A 16,752-nucleotide genomic window follows, 5' to 3' on the forward strand; every position below is an offset into this window, starting at 1 on the left:
GTTTTTTGATTATTATTGCTGTGGTTCCAACTGGTTGGTTGGCGGTGTTCTTGTTTACGATGGAGTTAACTAGATTGTGGTTGTGGTTGTGGTTGTGGTTGGGGTTGGGGTTGGGGTTGGGTATGGTATTATCATGATTCCATTCGTGATCGATCAGTGTCGGCTCTATCCAGTTGTTATCTACTCCTCACCACCCCTCCATCTGCAGCGGAGCTCCATCCCATTCGGTCCCGTTGACCATGGGCCCGCCAGCGCCAGCCGCAGCCAGTTCGACGTCGTCGCTGCCTCCGTACGACTCCTCGCCGGCCAGGCCCCAGCCCATGGCCTCGAGTTCACGGACGAAAAAGTCGCGCTCCTCCTCCATCATCGAGGCTCCTTCCTCGCCGCCCATCACGTCCTTGTAGCGGCGCAGATGCCACCAGTGCGTTAGCCCCCGCAGCGCCTGTTCCAGGGGCAACGCCTCCTCGACCTCCGAGTCGATGTCCCCGCCGGATAGCCAGTCGTCGCGCAGCTCGGGCCGGCAGTACAGGTAGATGGCGGTGATGACGCGCATGTTGCTCTGGCGCCACTTGCGCCCGCAGTACGGCACCTGCGACTTGAACAGTTTGAGCGTGTAGAAGCGGAGGTGCGGGTCGGGGATCTTGAGGCCCTTGCGGAGGATCGTGCTCGACTTGTACTGCACCAGCAGCAGGCAGCGGTGCGCCTTGTCGCGCGTGATCTTCTGCATGATGTGGAGGTAGTTGATCGCCGAGAAGAAGTTGCGGAAGGAGAACACCGTGATCGGCTCCTTTGGCGGCGGTGCGGTAGGGTAGCCTAACTCGTCCACCTCCGGGCGATGAGGCCCTTCCACGAACTCCGGGACGGGGATCTCAGGCGACATTCCTCGAACCGAGGCGCCTGCGTCTGTGTCCTGTCGATGCCGCGTGATGGGTGGTGGGGCGGCCTCGTCCTCGCTAGGTGACGAGTCTTCGTCCAGGTCGGTCGTCGATTCGGGCGGTTGGTTCGAGTGAAGATGGCAGAAACGGAAGAAGCTTTGATCTAGTTAGTTGTACGTCGTGGACGTCGGTTCAGAGTACATACCCCAATTCTTCCCGGTCGTTCCGATGCGCTACCGCTTGGTCGACATCCTGGTGAGCAAACATCTTCAGGATCAGAGGCAAATAGTTCGAGTCGAGTAGTAGCTGAGTCATGTACTCGAATTTCAAGATATCTGTAGCCTGTCAGCACTTTCAGTCAACCATCTCGGACCGGTGCTGCTTACGAGATCTCTTGAACCACTTGATCAGCAGTAGCAGCGAGCCAGATATCGCCTTGCCGGTAATCTCCCGGAGCCGGATATTATCGAGGTCGTCGATCGCAGCCTCAGAGTTCAGGTCTCCATGACCGTTGGAATGGTCGGCTGGGAAGCCGTTGATCGAGCTATAGCCGTCACTGGAGGGGAAGCATCAGTACGCTGTCAACGATCTCAGCGGTCAACAGATAGATACATCACATACCCCATGGCCTGTGCTTGCCCGTTCGCCTGGTTGACCATGGCGCTGACATTGGTCAGGACGATCTTCAGGAAAACTATCGTAATCGACTGTAGATGCACCAGTGCTTGTCTCTGTGCAAATCGTAAGCCAGATGTCCTTCTGCCGCGCCAGGAAAACCCACGTAAAATGATTCGACAGCGTTCAGGCGCTGCTGAATGTCTTCATTATCAGTCTCCTTCTCAGAAGAACTAGCAATGCTGGGCCTTTGCGGCAAATGCAAATTTCCCAGCTGTTCGGCCAAATCGTTAAAGGGATCTTCCGTCGAAAGGGGATGGTTATCCTCAGGGTACCAGCCACGGTCGTATTTCATGAAGCGCTCTCGCTCCTCCCAGAGCTGCCGCATCGCCCGGGTCATTTTCACATGCGTGGAGAAAAGCTTCCCAGCCTCGATGATCGAAGCCGGGACATCGCTTCCTTCCCACCGTTTCCCTACAAGGTTATCTTGCAGCTCGGTTGTGCCCTTCCCACCCAGGTCGTTACTTGAATCGTCTAGAGGGGGGTACATGAAGGGGAAGTTCTGGTTGGTCTGGTAGTTTTGCTTCTTTCCAGCCTTTCCACCTGGTCCAATGGGCGAGGGTGGGGGGGACGGTGCAGGCGTAGCAATATGAACCGGGTGGTGGATGATTGAACCGCTGCTACCCGCCACCGGAGGACCGACGCCAGAGAAGGGACCGTTGGAGGCACCCATCCGGTTAGGGTGTTGAGGAAGCGGTGGAAGGACCGAGTTATTTTCTAGGTCTAAAGGGACCGCAGGCGGCGGCGGGTTATAGGCAGGGTACTTGGACGTAATCTCCTGCCTGAAAGCATGATAATCCAGGGGTGAGGCTGTGAGGAAGGGAGTCCTCCGGGGAGAACTGTTTTCCCTTGCCTCGAATGAAGGCTCTAGTATTTCTTTGGCCTGCTTCAGCTTATCACTGCCTCCAAAGAACAGAAGCAAAGTCTTCCAGAACAAGAGGATGACCCGAGTCAGCGGGACATTAGCAGAGTCGTCCCACCGCAACCGCGCGATGATCTCCACCAAGAACACCAGCAGGTTGGGCTCCAAGCCCATAAGAGTATCCCTCACGGAGCTAGGCTTGGGGTAGAGAGCTTCTTCTCTCCGACCAAATTCCACAACCATATAGAGAGCCGTCAATACGAGGTTCGCTTCGCGCTCCAAAGCAGCAACATACGCAGGGTTTGCATTCTCCTGTCCATTGCTCTCGATGTCCTGCGATGATGAGCTGCGATGTCTCTCAAAGACACGGCACAGGCAGTCCACGAGTGTTTGAAGGCCCGAGCACTGGTGGACTAAGTGGACATTGTGCTCGATCCACTTGATCTGCATTGCGTGCCGAGGGTTACCTTCGACAGAACCATACACAGTCCTTCCGGCAGTGACACCCCACACTCCCGTCAGAGCATAGCACAGGGCTTCCAAGGCCTCGATCCGGACCAAGACTGTGCGGTCTCGTACGTTGTTAATTATTTGGCTCATAAAGGTCTGTCGTAAATGTTCATGAGAGGCATAAGTCCAAGATTCCGGGGAAGAATCTGCAGACTGGTCTTCACAGAATGAGCCCCACCTGTGCTCAAAGGACGATTTCATGCCAATGAGCATGACTCTATCAAACTCGCTGTACTGGAACCATTCTTCGATTTCTTCGGCGAACGGTTGGGAGTCGGCATACTCGAAGGCATATGCAGGCTGTTCAACCTTGGGCATCTCTTGAACCAGCTGCCTGAGCTGAGCCAGACTCAGCGAGTCCGGGGGTCTCTCCACATTCTGTTGAACCGGAGCTGGCGGTGGAGGCTGTAGAGGAGGCGGCGGGGCGGCCGCATCCCGACGCAGGTCGGGGCGTCTAGGCCCTTTGCCAGACTCTGCCGGCGGCTGGTCTGGGGTCGAGGCACTGGATGGTGACTGCTCCTGCCGCAATCCCTCCGCGACCTGCTCCATCAACTGGTCATCCGACACGGGGCTGATGTCCGTCCCCGTCTGGTCGACTTCGTCTGCCTTGACAATATGGTGCTCTGGCATGGCACTGTCGGCGGGCTCCGGCGTATCATCCATCTTGGCGCAATCAGGATGCTTCAGGTCTGCGAATTCAATAGGCCACAGGAAAAAAATGTGAAGAATGCAGGCTGTTTATTACAAAATCAAGGGTATCAGGTGAAAGTGAATAAATAGAGTGGGTCGGGCCGCAAGAAGCAAAGAGAGAAAGAAAAGGCCAATGCACGAGCTATTGTGGGTGCAGAAAGGCGGAGGGAAGATCCAACATGGTACTCAGTCCAGGAAAGAAGACATGGTGTCTTTCTTTTGGGGGGGGGGGTGTTTCTGGCGCAGCGGCTATCCGCAGCGTTTATGAGATCCACGATGGGTTGGTTGGGTTTGGGTTGGGAGGAAAGCCGTCCATCCGCGGGACTCGCCGGTCACGTGCGGGGGACCGGTCGAGGGTCGAGGCCCTCGTTATCTTCACTCCCCCCGACCTTCAATCTAGAATACTGTAAAATTCGAACAATGGCCAGGTGAAGATCAAGTTTGCCATGCAATTCCCCTTTGGCTAGCATACAGATGAAGTTGGTGGGTGGAATTGGCACAACACCAATTCAGTCATAGTTACTTCACTCCTTCCCGGGAAGATATATTTCCCCTGATCTCGTACATGATATCGTAGTAGACACTCCTACGCTGCCAAATCCTCCTTGACCACACCAATAGATTGGGTGATCTATTGTACATCCAGGACATCAAACCCCGATCTTCATTACACCCATTGCTAACGTCAAGTAAAATAAATGCACATTCCATATAAATAAAGTCTAAGGGTATCACAGAAGTCGGATCATATGCGAGACTTCTTGTCTATTCGGATTTGGTTGACGGATGATCACTGGAGCCTCGTCGACTCAACTTCCGTTTTGCTTCCCACTGCTGCCATCCGGCCTCGACGAGATCTTCGCTTACCAGCAAGTCGCGCACTCGAAACCATCGAACTATATCCTGGTCCAAAACCCAATCAATCCATCCATGCACCCGGAGAAGCCTGGTCACAAAGAACCATGCAAACGCGCATACTGCCCCAGCACCACACCCGGCCAGAACCTGCCTGGGGGTATGATAGTTCAAATAAATGCGGCTACCGGCCACTGCTCCAGCCCCCAAGCACAAAACCAGGGCAAGCAGGACTCGTACCAAGAAGTGAAGTGCCGCTCCGGATCGTACAATAACAGGGGTGTGCCGGAAGACGAGGAACAGTCCCGCATAGATAGCGAGATACACCATAAATTGCGCATGGGAAGATGGCATGCCATACCCCTTACCTAGTATTTCTGGAGATTGTCAGTTTTGGCTAGGAGGAGATTGTAGAAGCTTCAAGTCACATACGCTTGGGCCTTTCCTCCTTGATAATGCGCTTCAGCACGAAGTTCAAAGCCTCGCAGCCCATCTGACCCGCGAACATCAAGATCACCTCCGCCTCCCTCGAGGCCCAGATGAGGGTCACATAGGCCACGCATAGTCCCTGTGGCACTAGCGCAAGCCAGGCAGAAAGGAAAGACAGTGGATCATGAGGGTTCTGCCACCAATATAAGTCTCTGGTTAGCTACGGACAAACACCCTGGTCACAGCAATCCAAGACTTACGTAGTGGACGTGAGTCAGAGACAAGGATGCCAACGGTACATCACCCATGTTGGCTGACTCAGATTCCGGAGAAAAGGAGCAAGAAAGATTGTTTCCTGTTCTGCTAAGACGAGATGCTACCCAGAGTTACAGGACCAGCTGGCAACACGCAACTGGATCAGAAAGCGGCGAAGACTAGTGTAGCAGCGATCGAGTTGCTTTGCCTGGGACTTAGATGATTCTAGAACGATCCATAAAGAGGGATCTGATCGGTATGCTTCTAAGAACTAGATGGGATGGAGGAGTAAGAACAGCTAAGAATTAAGCTAAGAATGGCCAGGGGCTGCGAAGGCGCGGTTGGGCGGCGGTGCTGCTTTAGGCGGACATGGCGCCACGGCGACACCGCCTTGCCGGGGGGGGGGGTCCTCTAAAGCGGCGGGGGAAAGGAGGGGGAGGGGAAACTGCGGCCTCAGGCCGACTGGGCGTGGAGATCCGGAAGAAGAATCGAGAACAAATGATTGATTGATTGATTCCTCCTCCATCTCTCTCTCTCTCTCTCTCTCTATCCAGTCCAGCATGTTGGAATGATGGTTGGCTCCGGACTGGGCAGCAACCCCCCCCTCTGATGCCCATCGCTTCCCACAATAAATTAATTCGTTGATTCCCCCATTCCCTTCCCCCCGACTAGAGAGAGTCCCAGCTCTTTAGCTCCTGCGACCTGCAACTACTGCGTGCTTTGCTCATCTTGACTCCGATCTTCTTCTCTTCTTATCTCGGGCCAAACCATGACGCACTTCTCCTCCCCACGGCCTCGTCTTCATTCCACCTCTCGTATACCTCGACTGCAGACCAGAACCGACGCTGCCTCTCTCCCCCTTCGATCTCCTTCCGCCGCTCATTCTGTCGTTGTTCGTTCCACGGCTCCACTGCCTCCATGACCGTCTGGACCGCGAACATCTGCAGTACCTGAAAAGGTGCCTCTCGCCGGCCTCTGCCACCCCCAAAAAAAAACCATCGCCTCCCGCTAGATGCTGATCCATAGGCTAGTGACTTCTCTCTATTCTACTCCTTTTCCTTCCCCCACCGCCATATCTGCATGTCCATCGTGTCCGAAGGAATGAATACTGTAGAGGGCACGGAGGTTTAAAAATACTTGGGCTACCGCTTCGCTTCGCCAACCGGCTTACCTGCCTTGCCACCCACCACACTCGACAGCATATATCGGTCAATCGAAAGGCTTCGCTTTGTCTGTACCCATTCGCTCCTTATCTATCACAACGGTGTGCACCATGACCGAGTCTGAGTTATTTCCCGATGATGATCGCTCGGTAGAGCTGTCATCGATTGCTGCCATTTACCCGGAGATCACGATAGATCCTTCTTCTCCCTTCAAAGCATCTCTGAGCCTGCTTGTCAAACCCTCCACTCCTCTCCGCGTATGCTTTCAGCAGCAACCAGAGACAGACTTTCCCGCTGTCCTGACCCCTCCCACCTCCATCGATGCCAACGACGCGGGGTTCCCGTTCAAGGCTACGGAACAGGACCCTGCAGTTGGTCTCAACCGAGATGTCCACGTTCTCTCGCACCTTCCGCCTCTCTGCCTCGAGATAGAGCTTCCTGAAGGCTACCCGTCGGATACAGCACCTATTTTCAAGCTCGAAACAAGCCCACCTTGGCTCCCATCTTCGATAATTGCAAACTTGTTGGATGACGGACGACGTCTATGGGAAGAATGCGGAAATGACCTGGTGGTGTTCACGTACATCGACCATCTTCAACAACTGGGAGACTCGGCCTTTGGAGTGAGCGACATGCCCGATGGCGAGGTCCAACTCCCTCGAGAGTTGAAGATTGCTTTGCTGGACTTCAACAGTAAAGCTGAGCGGGAGAACTTTGAACAAGAGACATTCGAGTGTGGAGTATGCCTGGAGCCCAAGAAGGGCACAACGTGCCACCGACTGCTATCCTGCGGGCACGTTTTTTGCGTTCCATGCCTCCAAGACTTCTACAACAGCTGCATAACAGAGGGTGACGTCGAAGGTGTCAAGTGCCTGGCTCCTGACTGTGGCAAAGAGTTGAACCACACCTCAGCTACGGAGGTGCTGCCAAAGAAGCATAAAAAGCAGGACCGGACCCTAAGCCCCAGCGAACTACTCCAGATCCCGCTCGAACAAGAAACAGTGCAACGGTATGTGTTTCTGAAACGGAAGAAATCGCTCGAGGCCGACAAGTCGACCGTCTACTGTCCTCGAAAGTGGTGCCAAGGCGCAGCGCGTTCAAAGCGGCATCCGAAGCCCGTTGACCCGATGACAGATGACGTGGACGCCCCGTATGAAGAAGAGGAGGATGGCCCCGTGTTCGATCCCCTTGGCGACGAGGCGCAGCTGCCACCCATGGCCGATCGTGTGGCTATTTGCGAAGACTGCAACTACGCCTTCTGCTGTGTTTGCAAGAAGGGCTGGCATGGTGAGCTTGTGCGGTGCTTCCCACGTCGAGATGCGGAGCTATCGGCAGAGGAGAAAGCCACGGAGGAATACCTACGAATGTACACATCGGAGTGCCCCACATGCAATGCTCCGTGCCAGAAGCAAATGGGCTGCAATCATATGAAGTGCTTCAAATGCGACACGCACTTTTGCTATCTGTGCTCTAGCTGGCTCTGCGAGGACAACCCCTACCGCCATTTCAACGACATTGACAGCGACTGCTTCAACCGGCTCTGGGACATGGAAGGCGGCGACGGTATCAATCCTGACGGAGCCGCAGCCTTGCACCAAGTACCAAACGAGCTCCTGGATTTCGACGACGGCAGTGATGACGAGGATATCATGGCGTGGGAGCTAGGAAGACGACCCCCACCCCCTGCCCCGGTCCCGCCCCGCGTCAACAACGGAGTCGCCGAGGGCCACCGTCAACGCGGAAACAACCCCAATGGCCTAGACGCAGCAGGCCGGGCCGCCGCCGCCGAGCGGCAGGCCCAAGCACGAGCAATCGCCGAGGTCCGCCGAGCCCCGGATGTTGAACCTGCCCGTCCACCTCTGCGCGTCCAGCCGGACCGCCAGGGACAAATCAGAGGACTGCAGAGATTCCTCGACTTGGTCCAAAACGACCGCGAAGACGAATGGGATAGTGACGAACTAGACGACGATTTCTAGAAATTCTCTCTGACAACAAACACGACTTCTCTACGCAACACAGCGTCATTCTCTTCCTCATTTCAGCAGCATTCTCTCGAAGACAACTTTTGACGACCCTCTTCTATCTAATCTACTATATACTCTGGTGAATATTCCATTCCACCGAGTATCTATCCTATCTTGTGCTATGACCCATGTACGAAACTGCCATTACTACTACTACCTATCTATGACTTTGATGACTATCTTATCTACCTATGCATACATTTCTGTATTAGCGAACCCCTTTTCCCTATCTTGTTACTGGCCTCAGGCATTGTTCTATATTGCTTGCTTACTTGCTTGCTTGCTTATTGATCGCGTTAATCCCCCCCCCACCCCTCCCATTTTCCCACGACGAAACCCCCATCACCTAACCTACATGTATATCATGATCAGATCATTTGGTTCAAAAAGCGTCCGTCTATCACCAGCTAGAAATTCACGTCCATTTTAGCGAGATAGTATCAGCTGTTTCTCTTACATACATACATACACACATACATACATACATACATACATATGATCATATCATATCAATCTTGCCCCTTGGAATAAATAGCCCGGAATCGCCCTGCCCTTCTCTTATCCACCACTCTTCCCTCAAGTAGAGCAAGCAAGTAAGTAAATAGATACAATCCCGAAATGAAATGACAAGAGTACACGAAATTTTGTAATACCACGCAGGGAACAGAACGGAACAAAAAGGGAAGAAGAATGCAAATAGCGCTAGACTGAACCCGACGAAATGTCGCTCGCTTGCTCGCTCCAAACGCCCACCGAAATGCGATAAATGAAGAATGCCTGCCTGCCTGCCTGTTTGCCATCCCTCACTAGCCACTCCTCCCTCCTCCTTCTCTGTTGCACACCCCCATCACACCACACCCCTCACCCCGTACTCAAATCTCCAGTCTATCGCGTTTTATGTACCAGTTCATTCATTTTTTTTTTCTCCCGAAGAGAGATAATAAGGAAAAATGCTTATACAAGAAGAAGATCATCTTCATCGAAGTCATTCTGGGTCCCGGGAGTGGGTGTATCGGTGGTGTTCCAATTATACCAGAATTCATAGCTCATGAGGGTGTGGTCCGCGTACATGAGTAACAAGCGATAGCGGCGGGATGGGTTCCAGCCACGCCAGCTTTCCTCGGGCTGGTAAGCGCGGGTTGCGCGGGCGTGGGATTCGGGTAAGGTAAGGGGGGGAGGGAGGGAGTCGTCGCTGGCGGCGTCGTAGGAGAACGTGGGGTCGTGGTTGGTCTCGTCGTCATTGGTGTCTACGTCACCGTCACTGTCGCCGTCGTCGCTGGAGTGGTGGGGTTGGAAGACGCTGCTGCTGTTGTGGAGAGGGGTGTGGGTGTTTTTGTTGTTGTCGGAGTCGTCGGGGTTGAGGTATTTATACTCGAAGGCGAGATCGTTGGTCTTGACGTCACGGGGGATGCAGGGTACGTCCGGGGGGATTTCGAAGCCCTGGATGGGGCTGACGCTCATTCCGAGGAGAGGGATGAGGGGGCGGTCGCCGTATTTCTCTTGGCTTTCAAAGGGTACGATCCAGTCAATTCGGAATGAGAGGCCCGTGGTTTCGGATTCAGTCAGGGCGATGATGGCTGCGCGGCCTTTCTGGGAGGCTGCGACCACGATGCCGTGCTCGGGGATGTATTTGACCATGTTGAATCGATCGCAGACTCGGATGGATGCGATGGGATGGGTGAATGGTTGTCGGAGCGGATCGCCGCAGACGACCCTTGCTCCGGATGCGAATGGATGGGGTATGAGGCGGATGTCTGAGTGTGAGAAGTGAAGGATGGGGAAGTTGGAGTGTGCCGGAGCTGGAGAAGACCAGTTAGCTTTCCTGTATATCTATATCTACAGGGGGAAAGAAGGCGCGAGGAAGAGAGTGGGGCATACGGTCGAAGATTTGGTATCCTGCTGCGGTGGTTGAGGTATCACCCTCGCCGGAGCTACTGCCCGCATCGTTCATCTCTTGATCGTCGTGGTATTCATCCTCGTCGGGGGAGTAGTCATCCATACTGTCATCGTCGTAGTATTCGGTATCGGGAGCACCGCCACCAAGAGCCTCAATGAGCGCGAACTGGAGAAATTCCGGTGTCGTTAAGGCTCCCGGAACGAGTTGACGAGGCAACGTATCAGCTTGTTGATCTGTGTCATCGAGTCGCCGAAAACGTCCGCTGATTCGGGCATTATGCGTACTCTGATCGGCGTCAGAGCCGTCGCGGCTCAGATTGTCTCCATATGCAGAGCCGTCGACAGCCCGGTGGCTGAATCCATCAACAGAGTCCGGCAGGCGAATGCTGCCATTCATCGTGGAAGATCTATTGTAATCTAAAAGATCCGCGGGCGTCGACAAAGCAGTTTGAGAGATACTGTTCTGTCTACTAATGCAGCAATCTGCTGCAAAGATGTCCGGTAAGACTGGTTGTTCGGGCTCAGTTTTGACTGCAGGTGGGAAATAGTTATAGATCTGCGAAGCGCTGGGTATCCGACTACTCGCTCTCGTCAGGTCGAAAACAGTTTGGCCGTTCTTCACGCGCCGTTGAGGGGGGCCACCGCAGGCTTCTTCTGCGGATTTGAGGAGATGAAAGGTCCGTGGGTCCAGGGCAAGTACAGTCCAGCCACGCTCACTGCTACTTCGGTCAGCCACAAGCGAGGACTCGGATCGGATTCCAGCGAGGTGTTCTTACTCGCTCCGTAATGTTTCTGGAAAAGACTTAAAGGAAATATCGTTGAAGTGATAGACGTTGAATGGGCCAAGACTTTCCCAGATTTTCCACACCAGAAGCTTGTTATCGATATCAGTACTGACCATCCAGGTGCCGTTGGGGTCGAGGTCACAGTTCAGGAAATCAACCGAAGGGATATTAGCAAAATGACCAGTATATGTCAGCCTGATATTCCGCGTGCGATGCTTGTATGGCATCAGATGTTGAAGCTGCACAAACTGTTCTCGATTCTTGATATCCAGCCAGGTTTGACCATAATCCGTGAAGTCCTCATCATCCTCCGGATGATAGCCCGCGTTGGCGCTGTTACCAGAAGCGGGATTCACCAGCGCAAACGCAAAAACAGTGATAAGGCCCGTATTCGCACTCACGGCAATGAGGCGCGCGAATTTGTGGATAGCTAGACCCCATGCACTGGCCTCGACATATTCCATGAAGAATGGATCCACCTGAGTGCCATCGAGGGGTCGATCCTCCTTATTCGCGGCAGCTCTCCGCAATGCAGAGAATATCGCCTCAACGCGGTAACCGCATATATTTCCAGAATCAGTGACAAGCAACAAAACCTCTTCACGACCCAGATCATCAACAAGGATATTATTGATCGCATGAGGCGTGGCTGGTGAGATATAGCCACTCCCACCAGGCTCCTTGACGACCGGAGTGATGATCATCTCGGGCTTGTTCCCCAGCGTCTGGAACGGCCCAGATGGCTCCCAGACATAAATTTGGTGGCTGTAGGCGACGAAGAGCAAATTATGGCGCTGGGAAAGCGCAATCTTTGATCAGGTTAGCAGCTATATACGTGAGCGCAGAGGGGAAAAAATAGAGAACAAAAAAATACCAAGTTACTCCTCCATGTAGCAGTTTGCGGAGGGAAAGAATCGTCTGCTCTGCAATTTTGTTCAGCATGGTTTACCAACGCCGTTGCGAATCATGTGGCAGCAGAGAACATACGACGAGTACTAGACGAAGTCAGTTCCACGCACACAATCCCAACAAGCGGCATCTCCAGATCTATAAGATAGGACAAAGTACATACTCTTTTCGTCCCTTTCTCGACATTCAGGGGCCGAAGATGTAGACCTTCTCGGGGGCGGGCCTTGGGCTGTTTAGCAGCATTGCTAGTGAACGCCATGCTGGCGCACCGCAGTCGCTCTCGCCAGGAAATGAGTGGAAGAGAGGATAGTAGCCGCGAAATTATATGTCCGACGATCAAACATTCGCGGTGAAGAGTGCGAATCGGAGGAAATGGGGGCGGAGAGAGTCCGACATTCAAAGAAGCCGAGGGGTATTGGGATCCAATGGAAGTGACATCACTTGAAGGCGGACGGAGATAGTTGGGATATTGCTTTACAGGGCTGCAGAAGAGGACGAAAAGGAAAAAGAAGTCATGGGCGTGAGTCAAGGTCCCAGCCAGCAGGACAGAGGGGATCTGCTGCTCTTCGTTCAGCGATCACAGCGGACGTCGCAAGGAGGAGACATGTATATTCTATCGCAAAGTCGGGCGCGATTACGAAACTTACGGGCTGGTATGAAGTCACCCAACCCCGTATTTCGCCGCCTCAGGCCGAGCTCGTGCACGTGCCCCCGCTGGTCTTCCCGCAGCTTCGACTCTCGCCATCCATCACTTCTCCCTCACTTCGTCACCACCCTCCCTTTAGGGTAAATTCACTCAATACTCGAGATGGATTTGGTCGCTGGAGTTCGCAAAGAAGGCAGTCGGTTAGTGGCCCCCCTCTACCCCCCCCCTCCCCCCCGTCTTCTGGACACCCCATGCAGACAATCCCCGAAACTAACCATCATACCTCCCTCTAGCGGCGGCCGCGGCGACTTCAAATGGTCCGACGTCAAGGACTCCTCGCACCGCGAGAACTATCTCGGCCACTCGCTCATGGCTCCCGTGGGTCGTTGGCAACAGGGTAAGGATCTATCCTGGTATGCGAAAGGAGACGCCGACGACGAGGACCAGGCCAGAAAGGAGCGCGAGGAGAAACAACGCGTCAAGGAAGCCGAAGAAGAAGCGATGGCACGAGCGCTGGGTCTTCCCGTGCCCACCAAATCCTCAGATAACGCCAACATGGTTCCGCTAGGCAATAGGGAAGGCCAAAACCCAGCCCTGGATACCGCAGCGGGTGAGGACTTGGAGGAGGATGGTGTAAGGAAGGGTGTTGGGTACGGTTCGTCCCGCCGCGGCGGTCGTAGTCGGAGCCCAGGAAAGGACAGAAGACGTGATCGAGCAAGCGACAGGGACAGGGACCGGGACCGAGACCGGGAACGTAGGCATCGCAGACATCGAGACGAGGGGGAACGTCATCATCGGAGTCATCGCCACGGATCGAGAACGAGATCCCGCGATCGCGATCGCGATCGCGAGCACAGGAGAAGACACTCGCGCTCACGGTCAAGGAGTAGAGATAGAAAGCGCGATGAACACAGGAGACACCGAGAGGACCGGCATCGAAACCCCCCGAGGGAGAAGGACTCTTCTGACTATCATCGACGACGCTGAGCTCTAGCTTGCCGTCCATTGCTACGCATACTATTAGAGGGTTTGGCGTTCTGGATTCAACATTGTACAGACTTTGATATGATAATCTAGGCTATGATATACTGTGTCATACACACTTCACCTCTTATCGGGTTACAATTCGTCGTGGCCCTTCTGCTCGCTGGCGGGCAGCTCGGGCATGGACATCATCTTCACCACCATACTGGTCCAGCCGGTGAAATGCTGCGTGCGTTGTCCGTTTCCGGTTTCGGGGTTGTACTGCTCCCAGGCAAATCCTGTCTTCTTCCATTCCCTGAAAACATTCTCAACCAGGTTCTTGCGCAGGTTGGAATAGAGATCACGGGCCTGTTCCTTGTGAGGACCGGGTACGATAGCAGTGTCCTAGAACGAAAGGTCAGCAAGGATACACAAGTTATCGGAAGATCAGAGAATAACTCACGTAAAGGTTCTTGAGCACCAAATAGTTGATGTTCACCCAGATGGGGCTCCTCCAGTAGTTCTCAGCAGTGCCATAGAACTCATCCTTCTTACTCAAACTGCGGATACCATAGTCACTCCACAACTCCTCGGGGTCTCCAATCAAATCCAAGATGGCCTTCAACCGAGGGCTATCAGGACCGAGCATGCCCGTCAGGAAGGGGAAGATGGAGATATAACCCTTGTGGCAGACGTGGACACTCTCCTCATACTCGTCAATGGTCGCATCGCAATAGGTACGCTCATCGTCATCCCAGTGCAGGTCATCGATGTTTCTCTCAATGGCGGTTTCGTATTTGCCAAACTCCTCGGCATCCTCTGTCTCTCCAATAGCCAAGGCGATCCGACGAAGGGCACGAGTCATCATTCCCATCCAACTGATCAGATCCACGTGCAGCTCACCGGGGTGAGGAGGCTGAGCACGGGGATAATCATCCAATCCAGAGGTCAAGATGTGCTGAACCGAACGTCCTCGCCAGCGGTACGCTTCCCTGGTGGAGAACGCCTCGCGATCATAGGACTTGATATCACCCTTCTGGGTACTTCTGTACCAGAGGTAATGCTTCTTGAGCAGAGGATAGATTGAGCGGATATAGGCATCACCCAACTCCGCCGATTCAATGTAGGCAGAACGGAAGATGTCCGCCGCTTCGGTCTCAGCGACTGTCTGAATTGAAGCATTCTTCTTCGCATCCAGCTTATCAATGAAAGCCTCAAGGATAATGAAAAGTGTCGGGGGGTTCGCATAATGGGGGTACTGGACTGTGAACTCAGGCGGAACCTTGCTGCGGGCTTCGGAGCCAAGGATCTGTTCGCGAGCAATCCAGCCATCTTCGTCCATGAGGCTGAGCCAGCTCTTCACAATCTCGAGCCTTGTTGGAATTAGCGAATTTGGAACGACGAAACAGAACCGGAAGGAACATACGCAAGATCGGTATCCCAGTCAATGACAGGGATCAAATGGAAACCCTCATCCCAGAGGAACCCTCTAGGGAAGAACGGACGGGATGGAACACTGGTGAAGAGCTCCTTTGGCCCTTCGAGAATAGGCTGCGCCCGACCCCTAGCTTCAGCTGTTTCTTCCCAGAATCCCTCGTTTTCTTCATCATACTCCGGTGCTGCGGAACGGTCCACAATATCGGTACCATGGAAGAACCCAATGCCACCGACAAGGTTGGAGAGCATGGATTTGGAGAACTCGGAGTATTCCTCAGTGTCGAAAGGAGTTTGTGGCGGGTGGACCTTGTCGAACCGCTCAGAGAATTCAAGAGAAGTACTTGCGATCTTCTCAGTCAAAGTTTCGGCTGATCGAACTCATTAGCATAGGCTCATTGTAGATACAAAAAATGGAGGTATCTCTTACAGGTCACGGGTTGCGACGAAGATCCAGACGAGAAGAGGATATCGAACTAGGAAGGTAAGCAATGGGTTTGAGCTGACACCAGCGGATAAGTACCTCGAAAGCGCCACGGAAGACCTTCTGCACGAGATGCATATTTCCATCACCGGGCTCGTTCTTGATGGCAAAAAGCTGGGATGGCGGCGGGGGGTTCTCCGCCCCGTACACCTTGACGACTTCGTCGACCTCCTTCTTCATCTGCGTGAAAAGGATAACTGTAGATATTGTTAGAAATCATTCCGATTGAGAACCGACGCGGTCTCCAGTAAGTGGATACGAACCTTTCGTCTGCCAAATCTGCTCCGGGTGGATGTTCAGACTCGACACCAGAGTGCGGTCCAGGGGCTTCTCGTCATAGGTAGGGTGGCCGTGCTCAGGGTGCTCGTTGCTCTCAGGGCCGGTAGTAACGTCGATGGAGAAGTCACCAAGCTCCGACGTATAACCAGTAAACTTAACATCGCCCTCGAAGCCGCGGACATCTTCAGTCTCGGTGGTAACACCCAAGTTACCAAGCCCCTCCAACCCAGTATAGAAGACGAGAGTGGTGGATTGATCAGGGAGAGCATCTTCGCGAGGGACACCCTTCACACGGGCAGCCCAGCTGCCTCCATGCTGTCCACCGGGGACCTTCACGAAGTCAATTGTCAGATCGATGGAGTTTCCGGCGTCATGGATCGTCTGGCGGCCACCCTTCCGAATGTCGTACTCGTCCCAGCCATATCCGGCCATTCCTTCATTCTGTTCGCAGGTATGTCTAAAGTCTTGGACATGGTCAGTACAGGAGCCTCGTCGGGAGAGGATTGGTGGGGGATGGTTCGTTGTTGCTGGTCTTCTTCCCGGTACGTACTTTGTTGCGCCGTGGCATAATCGTCCACCTTCGCCCACATTAATCCTGCGAACAGACTGTTCGGGATACGAGGGCGAACCCCGAAGTAGAGGTTGGGCTTGTAGGGGCCCCATAGCAAAGACTGGTTGTTGGTCCTTGCCACCTCCTGGCTCAGGACGGAGAGGTCATCGGCGGGAGCTTGGCTGGAGAGCACCGCAACCGCATTGAGTAACGGTGTGAGGACTGTGGATATCTTGGAGAGATGCATTTTCTAGGTCGAAAGCATCAAGAAGCGAATTGGAGCCTCAGGAACTGAGGATGACCCTGGTGGGAGAGATTGGCACCGGGGAAGTTGACTTGCATTGGAAGATACTATGTGGCATCTGCTGGAACAACGGCCGCCTTCCGCTCCGCAAATTACGTGGCCCAAGCTCCGCTGCCGATGGGTCCTGCAGCATGCAAGCTCCTGCTACGGAGAACTATAAATGC

The 16,752-nt window shown here is 53.8% G+C and overlaps 6 protein-coding genes across 6 annotated transcripts; 2 read left to right on the forward strand and 4 right to left on the reverse strand.

Annotated features, from left to right (window-relative positions):
* Window positions 1-187: 187 nt before the first annotated feature.
* Window positions 188-3,585, reverse strand: BO70DRAFT_355161 (FAR11/STRIP family protein; the record flags this gene model as incomplete). The annotated part of the gene is made up of 5 exons (XM_025541895.1): window positions 188-1,031; window positions 1,081-1,210; window positions 1,262-1,431; window positions 1,497-1,582; window positions 1,657-3,585. The coding sequence occupies 5 exons, from the start codon at window positions 3,583-3,585 to the stop codon at window positions 188-190; spliced, it is 3,159 nt and encodes a 1,052-aa protein (XP_025396428.1).
* A 684-nt stretch (window positions 3,586-4,269) lies between these two features.
* Window positions 4,270-5,433, reverse strand: BO70DRAFT_320585 (phosphatase PAP2 family protein). Its single transcript, XM_025540483.1, has 3 exons — window positions 5,157-5,433; window positions 4,900-5,089; window positions 4,270-4,844 (listed from the first exon to the last, which is right to left on the reverse strand). The coding sequence occupies exons 1-3, from the start codon at window positions 5,202-5,204 to the stop codon at window positions 4,378-4,380; spliced, it is 705 nt and encodes a 234-aa protein (XP_025396429.1). The 5' UTR covers window positions 5,205-5,433; the 3' UTR covers window positions 4,270-4,377.
* A 627-nt stretch (window positions 5,434-6,060) lies between these two features.
* BO70DRAFT_364857 (RBR-type E3 ubiquitin transferase) lies at window positions 6,061-8,744 on the forward strand. The gene is made up of 2 exons (XM_025543917.1): window positions 6,061-6,109; window positions 6,183-8,744. The coding sequence occupies exon 2, from the start codon at window positions 6,425-6,427 to the stop codon at window positions 8,288-8,290; it is 1,866 nt and encodes a 621-aa protein (XP_025396430.1). The 5' UTR covers window positions 6,061-6,109; window positions 6,183-6,424; the 3' UTR covers window positions 8,291-8,744.
* A 548-nt stretch (window positions 8,745-9,292) lies between these two features.
* On the reverse strand, window positions 9,293-12,187 carry BO70DRAFT_399209 (uncharacterized protein; the record flags this gene model as incomplete). The annotated part of the gene is made up of 6 exons (XM_025546850.1): window positions 9,293-10,137; window positions 10,217-10,950; window positions 11,011-11,828; window positions 11,894-11,942; window positions 12,007-12,014; window positions 12,092-12,187. 6 exons carry the CDS (start codon window positions 12,185-12,187, stop codon window positions 9,293-9,295), a joined length of 2,550 nt encoding a protein of 849 aa, XP_025396431.1.
* Window positions 12,188-12,736: 549 nt separating this feature from the next.
* Window positions 12,737-13,568, forward strand: BO70DRAFT_431710 (MMtag domain-containing protein; the record flags this gene model as incomplete). The annotated part of the gene is made up of 3 exons (XM_025548264.1): window positions 12,737-12,774; window positions 12,868-13,229; window positions 13,306-13,568. 3 exons carry the CDS (start codon window positions 12,737-12,739, stop codon window positions 13,566-13,568), a joined length of 663 nt encoding a protein of 220 aa, XP_025396432.1.
* A 125-nt stretch (window positions 13,569-13,693) lies between these two features.
* cwh41 (mannosyl-oligosaccharide glucosidase) lies at window positions 13,694-16,531 on the reverse strand (the record flags this gene model as incomplete). The annotated part of the gene is made up of 7 exons (XM_025544910.1): window positions 13,694-13,942; window positions 14,001-14,910; window positions 14,964-15,342; window positions 15,402-15,447; window positions 15,495-15,652; window positions 15,719-16,198; window positions 16,285-16,531. The coding sequence occupies 7 exons, from the start codon at window positions 16,529-16,531 to the stop codon at window positions 13,694-13,696; spliced, it is 2,469 nt and encodes an 822-aa protein (XP_025396433.1).
* Between the last annotated feature and the right edge of the window lie 221 nt (window positions 16,532-16,752).

The sequence above is a fragment of the Aspergillus heteromorphus genome, assembly GCF_003184545.1.
Source record: "Aspergillus heteromorphus CBS 117.55 chromosome Unknown BO70scaffold_26, whole genome shotgun sequence".
Lineage (NCBI taxonomy): Eukaryota > Fungi > Ascomycota > Eurotiomycetes > Eurotiales > Aspergillaceae > Aspergillus > Aspergillus heteromorphus.

Excerpts from the sequence above, each read along its gene's own strand:
- BO70DRAFT_364857 (XM_025543917.1), top strand. The coding sequence starts at position 6,425 with ATGACCGAGTCTGAGTTATTTCCCGATGATGATCGCTCGGTAGAGCTG.
- BO70DRAFT_320585 (XM_025540483.1), bottom strand. The coding sequence starts at position 5,204 with ATGGGTGATGTACCGTTGGCATCCTTGTCTCTGACTCACGTCCACTAC. Across the intron at positions 5,090-5,156 it reads CTCTGACTCACGTCCACTAC|AACCCTCATGATCCACTGTC; the intron begins GTAAGTCTTGGA and ends TATTGGTGGCAG. Across the intron at positions 4,845-4,899 it reads CAAGGAGGAAAGGCCCAAGC|AAATACTAGGTAAGGGGTAT; the intron begins GTATGTGACTTG and ends GACAATCTCCAG.